The following is a 12,011-nucleotide window of genomic DNA, read 5'->3' on the forward strand; positions in this document are numbered from 1 at the left end:
TAGAAAAAGTTATAGGCGCTTAAACAATTAAAATCTGACAACACGAGAGGGTGGCGAAGGGTGGAGAAGGAAAATATATAAGTATACTTACCATAAGACGTCAAGGTGGTCAATATTGTTGTATTTTTAAACGTGTCTATTACGATTATTTTTCACCATCCTATTGGCGGAATTGATTTTAATATCTATTGTTAACCAAACCGCGCAAAATGGCAAAGGATATAATTTACATATGTTGTCAGACCAATGAGCTTAGTGAAATATAGAAGAGTCTTGTAAAAACAATAGCATTATGCAATAATAGCAGATAAAGTAAAAATATTAAGTAGAGAATGTCTGTCTCCTATAGTCAGCACTACTATATAAGAACCAGCCGCAAATACAAAACATCCCTGCGATGCCCAAATGGAAGAGATAAGTTCAAAATTCCGCTCATACATCACATTCAATTATTATGAAAATAATGATGAGCAGAGGCTACAAGACAAATGGGTTAAAATAATCTCCGATAACCTACGCTCACTGAGGTAGAAAATATCACATTCAGAAGTGAACGATTTCATTGAGAAGTCGGATAGCTCTTGGAATAGGAGCCATTCGATAAAGAACTGTGCGAGCAGGAGGTAAAGTCATCAAATGATGTCTACCACGCACATAATTATTAGGGGCATAAAGTCCCAACTGTCAGGAACGACGGGCATGACGTATTACCACGTAGAAGCTGGAGAGCAAAACGAATTAATGAGAAGTTTCTCCGAAGTTCAAGTGAATTATACCCAAACATGCCCAAAAGGAAAGGAGTAGGGTAGAGATATGGATAATACCCATACTCTTTCCTATGGAAACGAAGATACATCAAATGATGATAGTTGTGTTAAAGAAACCCGACGAACAGTTGAAGATTCTCGTACTGGCACGAAGAAGATGACTCTCGGTCACCACATCGACGATAGAGCACACGTAATTGAACGTGAACAGAACGTGCAGTCGGGTGATTTAAAAGAACGGAAGGAGTTCATCAATATTGACAAAGAAGAAGCTGATGACTTCAATCATGAATTTAAGCAACGTAGTCATCGTGCAGCTGCAGCTCAGGCTCGTGGTCGTTTGATGCCAGCTCGTCAAACACCGCTTCTGGCTTTGCCAGCAACACCGCCTACCACATCAAACAGTGCTGGTGTTCGTCACACGTATGGCTCAGTTCATCCACAAAAGTCCAAACAGAGAGGTCACAAGAGCCACCACAACAACGCCAACGATTATTGAGCACATCCTGCCTTTTTGCTCCCATAAAACGAGTGCCGATGCCCAAAAACAATTTAGGTTAATGAAAAAAAATAATACTTGATGTGACTCTTATTATAGTTAAAGTCACCTTTTCCTTTGAACTATTTCGAATTTATATTATTTCAAAGTGTGAAATTGATGTAATATTATGGTATGTATCTTACAATTTAATTTAATTTGGTTAGTAATCAGAGTATTATATTATTATAATGTTAATCTACAGCATAATAGGAAAAAGAGCTCAAAAACTTATTTACAATCCTTATAAATGTTCATAATACATCTAATACATAATATTAATTACAGACTCTCTAAAGTCGATGACCTAAAGCAGATTGTGTTTAGGTAATCTGTGTTTATACCTGAAGGGTATAGACATTTTGTTGTAATCACCGAGACTCTTCACAAGTGTGTTAGTATGGTTATTAGTGATTCTGTCATAGAATCTACTGGTTAGTTTGTTAGTAATGTCTGTAACAAACGGAATATTAAAGCTTGGAAAGGTTAGTATTCGAGGCGTTATTCCATACAGGTGAAGCATAGGTTAATAATGGTAATATGAGCGCGCGATATAATTTTGTTTCATTTCGAGTTGATAAAGAACTATGGCGATTAAATATTGGATATATTGAGGATATACCCCGCATCGCCTTGCATTTCGCTGCCTCAATGTGAGGTGCCCATCTCATTCTTTTATCGAACGTTACTCCTAAATATTTTATTACTGACTGCCATTTCAGACTTTCTCCAGAGGGAATTTTCAGATCTGAACTTGGCTTATGCTTTCTAACACTAAAGAATATGGCGTCTGTTTTGGTTTGATTAATTTTAATTTTCCACTTAGTGAAGTGTTCAGTCATTGTTTTAATTGCAAATTCAAGAATTTTAAGAATAGTGTCTGGTTTTTTGCTACTTGTGAAGCAAGCTGTATCATCAGCATATAGGGCTATGTGACAGTTTTTTGGAATAGGTATGTCATTTATATATATGGAGAACAAGAGTATGGTATTTAACTTTTATTGTATCAACTCTTGACTTTGACTCAGTTTGAAAATCTCTGCTTTCTATAAACTTTGCACAGTACAATGTTTTTAAATATGTTTACTTATTAAATTAAGATAAATTAAAATTGATGTTGGAGAAAAAGAATTATATTGCAGTAGGGTTAATTAAAATTTCATCTCAGTTTTTCAATGATTGATTATTTTCTCTGCAAAACCCGTTTTGATTCTAAGGGTTCCGAAAGATTTTCAGTATCAAAATTGTAGTCGTTATAGTTTCAAAATGTTTTATAATATAAAATTGTCAATCCTTCCTTAACGGAATGAACTGATTTTAGAGTAAATTTAATAAAAATAAAAATAATTATGCCTCTGCCTTAGGTTTTTATTGGAATTTAAGATATTGAAATTATCTGTAGTTGTGTATGTCTTGGTACATTATTTTTCTTGATTATTTTAATCGTTAAAGAATTACAAGCATTCATATAGATTAAAATATGTATTGAAAACACTGACAAACACCTCTGTAATAAAATACAATATAAAAAGATAAAATTCAATAAAAACATCTGTTTTCACTGTCATAGTTGTACCTCGCACATAATTATTAGGGATATAATCTTTCTTACACTCTATTATATATTTTTTAAATCATATTCTTTAAATATTTTTAGCTGGAGTTTCGAAGTTGTTTATGTTTTTCTCTATAACTTTTCAGCGTATTGAATCAAAGTTTCATATCTTTAAATTTCAACTTAAGATATGAAACATGTAGCAAGTAACATAATAAATTAAATGAAGATCTGTCAAAAGTTGCAGTTTTCTCTTGTTTGCTTTTTCGCCTACTACTATTTTCATTCTGTTATAACTGTTTTATATTTTAGGTGAAATGTTGACTTTTTTATGATCACAATTCAATATGACCTGTTTCTCGAACCAGTCTGGTGGATGTTAATATTGTAACAGCTCGGTGAATGTTAATATTGTTTGCATGCTCAAATGTTGCACAATGAGATGAAAATTATGGTTTGGTGATTATTCCGCACAAAGCAAACTCGCAGACGTTACTATAATCTCGTTCACGGAACATCTGACACCCAAAAATTCCATCCGTTGAGAGTCACATACGCGAACTAACATACTAACGAGAACTCGAGTGCCAGATAATCCGTATAAGCGATTTTCGTGACAACGATTGTCGTGTGTATTATTTAGTGTCTCACCAAATACCTTCTTTTTCATATTTGTTAAAAAAAAATTTAGTATATCAATTGTTAATAGCTTTATGAGCTTTTTTTCTATCATACTATATCATTTATTTCTAGACCAAATTCAGTATCAGTATCTGATCTAGTGATCAGATATTGATCACTAGATCAGTATCATAACAATAAAAAGCTTTTAAATATAATCAGTTGAGGATTATTAATCGATATGATGAATGACATGTTATTGAAAAATAAATTCTGAAACCTAAAGAGCTCATAATTTACTCACATATACAAACGATTTTTACATCATGCATGGTCCGGAAAAAGTCATTTTATTGTAATAATCATTTTTTGCCTTCAAATTATAAAAATATCGAATATTCCAAATAGATTTTTTTATTTTACATATACATATGTATATAACGTTGTATGTATTTCAAGTTGCTATCATGCCATCCATATTTCCGTATTGAAAAGTTTTCACCACTGATTTAGATTACAAAAACCGAAAAATGTCATTTAAACAAACAATAATTTAATCTATTTGTGTTGTTTATTTTTAGGATGGTGGTCTAAGATTTCATCTGAAAACAAAACTACAACAGATACAGTCTGAAGATCCAAGCTCTAAGCCTCACTTTTAGAAAGGTAAGCGATTGTAATATGTCAGATTATATAATAAATATATGTATATGTACATATAAATCTGAATTTATACCGATTTGAGAGTGCGTATACGTATGTATACTATATAAAAGGAAAATTATTCCAAAGTGGTCTCCGCTGTATTATTATTACTCACACTTAAAGAGGAGAAGGAAGTGAGGTTACAAAAAGATGTAAAAACGGATAAGAAACCTATTCAAAAGTTTCACTGCTTTGCAATTAAAAAGTGTACGCAGATTAATTTTATCATCTATCGTATTTCTCTCCCCCCTCTTACACTCCCTTATCATCCTACCCCTCCATCGTAAATTTATTACTCTACTAAAATAACACAAGATTCAATTACAAAAAAAAGTACGTATCGCTTCTTCAATTTCATGACGTTCATAATTATAAAGTCCACTGTCGCTTTTCTAGTAATATTATATTACGTATACATATGTACTAACGAAAAGTCCCACATTAATTCAAGTTGACTTTCCTTTTTTTGAAATATTTACATTAGTAAATTTTTAATATAAAATACGTAAGTTGTTAGTATTATTAATTTATTTGTGGAATACGTATATGTTTTATATTAATGGAAATTTATATTTTTTAGCCGGTGAAATTATTTGTCAACGTCATGTTATGTACAGAAAAACTTAGTGTAAGCCTTGCATTGAATTATATTATATAGTTAAATAAGAAATAATTTCAAAAATCAGCTGATAACTAAAAATAAAACTATCACTGTTTGATCTGTGTACATATATGAAGCCTGTATTGGTTAGAAAGTTTATTTTGGAGGAATAAACAACTGAAATTTGAGGTTATGGGTTAAACGTCAATGGGGCCTAGCTTTGTTTGTTGGTGGAAAACTTATTGTAAATGATATCAACAATTAGATACAACATAACTTCTTATTGAATACTTATCTCGCAGATAACGCTCAGTGAAGAGATGTAGTTGTAGCAGTGAAATGTCAGATCTGACACATTTGGCCGATATATAGCGGATATATGCCATTAAACGAAGCTATACGCCAAATTTGAAATTTATATATGCATATGAGAATTAAAACTATAAATATTTATGTATTACAGATAACGAGAACCTATAAAGTAAATTTTATAAAATATAGAGTGAAAAAAGAAGAAGTTATAGGCGTTTAAACAATTGAAATCTGACATGGCAAAAAGTGAGAAAAGTCTAAACAAACGGTGGATTAACGTCAATGACTATCTCTCCGGGCAGATTTCAAACGCGTCTTTCACGATATTTTTGCACCATCGTAGTGGCGGAGGATCCATTTACTTATATTGATGACCAAAATGAGCAATATGGCAAAATATGAAAACGATCAGATATGAGGCAAACTTTTTCCTGAATTGTAATCGTAAGTGAAACGTAAAGGTTTGTAAAAAATGAAGAAATAATTTTACGTCTCATTACGTATTATTGAATTAATCATACACGGACTGTTATCAAAATGCTTTCACTCGCATTTTTACACATTTCTCTTGCATAAAACTGTACAAGATGTATCTCCCAAATATGAGGTATGGTATATTTTAATATCGGGTATTTCTAATCTGCCGTTGTATACAACATGAACCATAACATGAAATTCTAAAGATCTAAAAGGTTGATAAAAATGATTAAAGGGATACTCCGATATTGAGCACGCCTGTGCAATTTATTTCAATATATGTACATACTATTTCGAGATAAAAAATAAAACAAATTATTATATAATTACATGTATTAAAAAAAAAATTAAATATTTTGCAACAGGATGATATTCACCTGTTGCGAAACATCTACGATACAAAAAAAAAGTTTAATTCTATTTTTCACTCCTTTCAAAGTATCAACTTTTGACGTAAATTTCGTTAACATCCTCTTTTTAATTTTGACTGATACAACCCTCTGTCTCTCGTTCCCTTTGATCGGTAACCAGACCGGATAAATTTACATTTTTTGTTTTGCTAAAGGTATTTTTATCGCGATTGCGCATAATGTTATTTACCCTCAAAGATATGCATGTGTTATCGAAAAAAAACGTTTTTGTCGTTTTTCTTGTTATTTTTTTTGTTTTGTTTAGTATTTCCCCCCCTGCCCCCCCCCCCTCTCACATTTGCCATATACCTCACATAATACAAACATATGTACGTTATTATTATTATTTGGCAGAGGCAAAAAAAAACACAAAAAACAAAAGCTTCAACGAAAATATAAAAAAAGACCTACATATGTATGTAGTGTGTGTGTGTGTGTGTGTATTTGTATTTTTTATTTTCGTTGCGAAGAGTCACGTTGCAAAGGCGGCACGTGCCGCTTTACTGCGACAAAACATGAGGCGAACCCAACAAATTCATACAAGTGACTTTATGGCGAAACAATTCCGATCATATTACTTTATGGTGTGCGTAGAGTCGGCACGCGCCGACCTTGGAACACAGTGGCGCGCGCGAAATAATATCAAACCGAATAAATATCCCATTTCGAATACTTGTAGTGTACGTACCCAATCGACTATTCAAGATCTGTTGAATTAAAACGATGAATGTTTACTAATTAATTTCAACATCCGATTAAACAACACAGATACGATTAATACCATTATACATAAATCCTCCCGCCAATATTTCATTACAATATCCTTTTGCTATGTATCTTTCAAAACCATTCCATATAAAAACAATATCGAAAAATCGCGATAAAAGTGATATATGTATTAAAAAGCTCAATAAAACAGCTTTCGTTCTCCACTGAAAAAAAAAGTAATTTACGAGGTTGTACATTAATAGATGACTAGTATGTACATATGTATGTGTTGCGATATCAATCATTAGAAAACTGCTATATCGATTGAGTTATCAATTCAATTTGTAATATCTGATCTTCGTTATTTAGAATTGTAAATATGTAGAATAAAATAAACGTAGTTTCCATTGACAAAAATTGGTGTATTATTTCGCATTCAATATTTTGTAAATATTTCCTATATCACTAATCGTGTTCATTATAATATAGCGTGCGTGTTAAATAGAGTACATCTAGCAAGTTGTATTAAAAATTTATAAGATGAATCGAAATAGCTAGTATATAATTACGTTGATAAAACGATGTATATAGTCGTTTAGTTACTTAATTCCAGGGATTTTTTTCCTGAGAACGCCTTTTTTCACGGTATTTTTAATGTTTGAAAAGAAATTAGACGAAACAATATTCGTGCGTACATAATTAAAATCCACATTTATAAAATAAATCTAACTATTACCCCAATAAGAGCTTCGTTGAATCTAAAAACAGTTTCGGCACTTTTGTTTTTCAAACTCATCAGGCCACCTTTGACACTTTTTGATTCTTTAAAGTACGTCCATCTATGATTACTAAGAGTAAGAGATTCACAGATACAACACTAAGAAAAAGTATTAGTAGAATAAAAATATATATGAAAAATAATGAGAGCCTATAATAATGCAAGTAAAAACCTTGTAAAAAATAGAGACGATTTACGAGATGAAAATTAGGCAAATTTGTGGAAATTTAATTCAAATATTGTATACAATGTTTTTACAATTCTATTTTACATTAGGCTTCAGTTGTATGTTATATTTCTATTTGTTTATTTAACTTTAGATTTGACGTATCTAAAATTTTAAAAAAAATTAAGTAAAAATATATGACAAATTTTGTGTCATAGGTACGCTGACCATACGTGCTTTATTTAAGAGGACAGTCCTTTATTGCATTGCTCTATTCTTTAGATTTATTTATATCCTAAAATTTCCTTCTTGTCCTTTATTTTGTAATATCGACTATCGCTAAAATTATTAACGCCGAAATATTTAAAGATGCAATTCATAAATTTTATCAAACCTGTTTTTGATTAAACTGTGCAACGAATAAAATTACCAGAGCTGAGACTAATCAACCTTTACTAAATTTGACCCACTGAATTCGAATATGACAATGATTTTTGTTGTTTATGAGATATGAGCGTTTAAAGAGTGAGCAATTCATAGACTTTTTTCGGCTTTTACAGTATTTAACTCAAATTCTAGAATTGCTATGTCAAAAGTGAATATTGAAATCAATGATGAGATGTTTCTACTATTGATGGTGATTTTTTTATTGCTTTAAAAAACTTATCTAGTGAATTATTATATAGTGAATTTAAAAGTCAAAAATATACTTTTTTTTCAATTTTTTCCCGTGATTAAATGAGTTTATTCCGCTAATTTTCACTACATTTATAAGGATTGATTTTCTATCTCAATATTTTTACTTTATTTGTATCTAAACGTACTAAGTTGAGCTGTATATGTATTTGAAATTTAAATAATGTATAATAAATATGATTGTTTAAAATTATAAATTTGGTATATTAATATTTATTTTATAATAAATATAACTAACTTGTGATTGTGATTGTATGTCCTTTATTTTCTCCAAAAGAATATGGTCACTGCAGCCATAGGAAAAGCTGCCGTAAATTTAATTTAAATGCAAGAAGTGCGTTCTTTAGCAAGAAGTGCGTTCCTTAGCAAAAAGTGTGTTCAGTATGAATAGCTCATTATGTATATTTTAGCTGTTGTGTTGAATATCCAAAATTCTCGAATATGAGTTATATATAGAATTTCTATTGAAATCTTAAATTATGTATTATATATTATATATGATGTATTTCTATTGAAATACTGATTTGAGGATAAACAATGCTTACGCTTACGTTATTCATACGTACACAGCTTTAATTTCGTTTGGAGATAAACAGTCCTGAAATGTTATAATAAAAAAGTGGCCCCAATATATATTTTGAGAGGATGTAATAAAATAAACGAACACTTTGATAATTATTTTTTAATTCCCTTAAAAATTTGTAAAATAAACATTAATACATACAAATGTACGTATAGGAACATTAACCTCTGGGGTACAAACATATTCATATAAAGAGGAAAGTTTGTTGGTGTACTTATTTGTCTATAAATTTTTAATTGTTCACTGCAGAGGTAAAATCCAGTTAACGAAACGCTGCAAAGTTTTGCGTACATATTTTTGAACAAACCGGGATAATTCGGGTATATGTACATATGTACATACATACGTAAATCATATTATATCGCGTAATGAAATGTTAATTCAAAGACCGAGCATTTCTCGATAATAGTTGCTGGGAGCATGAAAAAATTACGATTGGAACAAAAGACAACGTTTTTTGTTTGACTTTCCATTTTTTTACTTTCTTTAATAATATTACTGTAAGTTTTGCTGTTCAAAGCATGATGTTGACATGTACTTTTATCTTCAAAAAAGTATAAATTTCCATTAATATTAAATATATACGTATTCCATAAATAAATTAATAATATCAACAACTTTTATTAATGTACCTTTTATTAATGTAATTTGCATTGGCCAAAATGCATTGCAAAACTAAAACGAAATATAGTTGGCCATCGCTGATCGACTATATGTACTATATTTTATTTTATTTTTACATAAATATATACCAGGAAGGCTTGACAGGAAGACCCCGATGAGTCTTCCTGGACAATTAATTACAAACAATGCAGCACTATTAGTGTTACATAAATCACAGTATTTCCAGAAGCTGAAGAACACGAAATAACAATTAATTACATAATTAATCCATTGAGACATCCATGGATTTAGACTTTGTACATAATTTTTACAGAAGATTCGCAGGTAGAGGATGATTTTTTGCTTTTGAACTTCAAGGAACCGTTTCAACAATGCAGCATTTTATTATTACATAAATCACTGTATTTCCAGAAGCAATTAATTAATTAATTAATTACAATAAATGATGACAATTAATGACAGAATTAATCCATTGAGACTTCTATGGATTTAGATTTTGTACATAATTTTTAAAAATTATACACACAATAAATACAGAAGATTTGTGACAACATGTAGAAAGATGATTTTTTGCCATCTTTGAGGAACCGTTTCAACAATGATCAGATAAAATTGGCAAACTCTGATAAGAAACGGTTTAAGTGACGCTTTGGGGCAACCTGTCAGGTCACACTGGTCATTTTATTGTTGTTATTATTTTTAAATAATAATAAATTAAATAAATAAATATGCAAGAAACGATCGATTTGGAGTCACAAATACCCCCCCAAATCTAACCAGCAGTATGGCGGATCGAACCCACCGATCACTCGGTGCTAAACATACACGCTATCATTAAGCCACACTGCTGGTTAATGGTAGCGTATAGTACGGAATAATAACTCAAATACTTCATAAAAAAATACGCACAATTTCCAAGCGAGTGAAATGTTTGAGCGCCAGCCAGCCGTCATATAAGGGTAATAATAAATTTTAGCATTCTACCAACTCTTCAAACAAACAGCACACATCCATTCCTCATCTTGGATTACTTGTAGTTTATATGAGTTTTGTACTACAATACATACATACATATGAACTCTCTTCAGTGTTCCATATATTCTATATATTTCTGAGTACTGAAGAAGAATAATAGCAGAGAGCACAGTAGTATGTACATAAGATGGCAAAAATCTCTTTCTTTTCATATCGTTCGAGTGGCCGATGGAGTTATTGTTTTATTTATTTTGTGTTGGCTGTCAATCGAAGGGACAGAGAGAGAGAGAGTTTTTGGGGGGGTGGAGGAGAGGCGCTAAGATAATGGCGCCGTGTTATGGGATAAAACACAGTGTCAGATGGAAAGTTTCAAGTTTGAGTCTTCTTAACTTGTTGCGATAGGCTTTTGTCTTCAAAGGGGGTCCCTAAGATAAAAGTCCAAAGCGATTAACTCGGGCAAGTGAGACGACGGGCGAGTGAGAGGCTCGACTCGACGATTCAAAAGCGCCAAAAGTTTTGTTTCGCCCAAAATTAAAGATAAAAATACTAAAAGCGTATTGCTGCTTATTCTCTTCGTTCTTTCTGGTGTTGTTTTTTTTTATATAGATATCTATATATTTTTCTTATTTATTATTTACTCTCCCCAGCTATTCTTTTCTTTTCTTTTTTCGCTTTCTTCGACCCCCGCAGACGTGATTGATTTTATATAAAATTCATGTATTTGTATTGTATTTTTTTTTTCGCCTTTGTTTTTTCTATACCGCGAGTCTAAAGTTTTTTTTGTTGTTTTGTTTTTAAATCGAATGACTGATCTAGGTGTGAGCGAACAAGTTTTGGCCATTCGAACGTTGCGGAAATCTACATATGTATGTACGTACGTACGTATTGAATGTATTGAAATATTACGTACGTACGTACGTATTGAAATATTATTATACTAGTTGTTTTACCCGGCTTCGCTCAGTGTTTGTAATATAAACAGCTTAAACATGGCGAATCTAATAGTGATTTCTTATTTAAATATATAATAACATTACTATAAAAATGCTGGGATTCTTACTACGAGTTAGTTAACCTTTCCAGGGTGCGTTGGTGCTTAAAATTCTTTTAAGTACGTAGCATTCTAGAATTTTCTTCCATTATATGGAGTCATTCATGGAAGATTGAGAGATTCCAAAGACGGTTTCTCAGATATCTTTATATGAAACTGTATGGTTATTATCCTTGGCTATATCCTAGTGCATTCCTATTGGGGCGTTGGGTTTCAACTCATTGGAGTCTCGTAGGGTTATGTTTCTAGGAAGGCATTTTTTTAAGCTGTTGAATGGGATAATTCAAAATCCTCAGGTTGTTATTGAATTTAGATTTTATGCACCTAGTAAATTCAGGCACCTGAAGAATCGTGATTTGTTTGTTCCTCCTGTGGCTCATCTGGTATATAATAAATAAACAGTGGTACACGGATAAAGTAAAAACACTGAAAATCAATAACGGC

At 31.3% G+C, this 12,011-nt stretch overlaps 1 protein-coding gene across 1 annotated transcript; it reads left to right on the top strand.

Annotated features, from left to right (window-relative positions):
• The first annotated feature begins 813 nt into the window (after positions 1–813).
• LOC143922849 (uncharacterized) lies at positions 814–1,276 on the top strand. Its single transcript, XM_077446204.1, has one exon. It carries the CDS (start codon positions 814–816, stop codon positions 1,264–1,266), a length of 453 nt encoding a protein of 150 aa, XP_077302330.1. The 3' UTR covers positions 1,267–1,276.
• The last annotated feature ends 10,735 nt before the right edge of the window (positions 1,277–12,011 follow it).

The sequence above is a fragment of the Arctopsyche grandis genome, chromosome 2 (assembly GCF_051622035.1).
Source record: "Arctopsyche grandis isolate Sample6627 chromosome 2, ASM5162203v2, whole genome shotgun sequence".
NCBI lineage: Eukaryota > Metazoa > Arthropoda > Insecta > Trichoptera > Hydropsychidae > Arctopsyche > Arctopsyche grandis.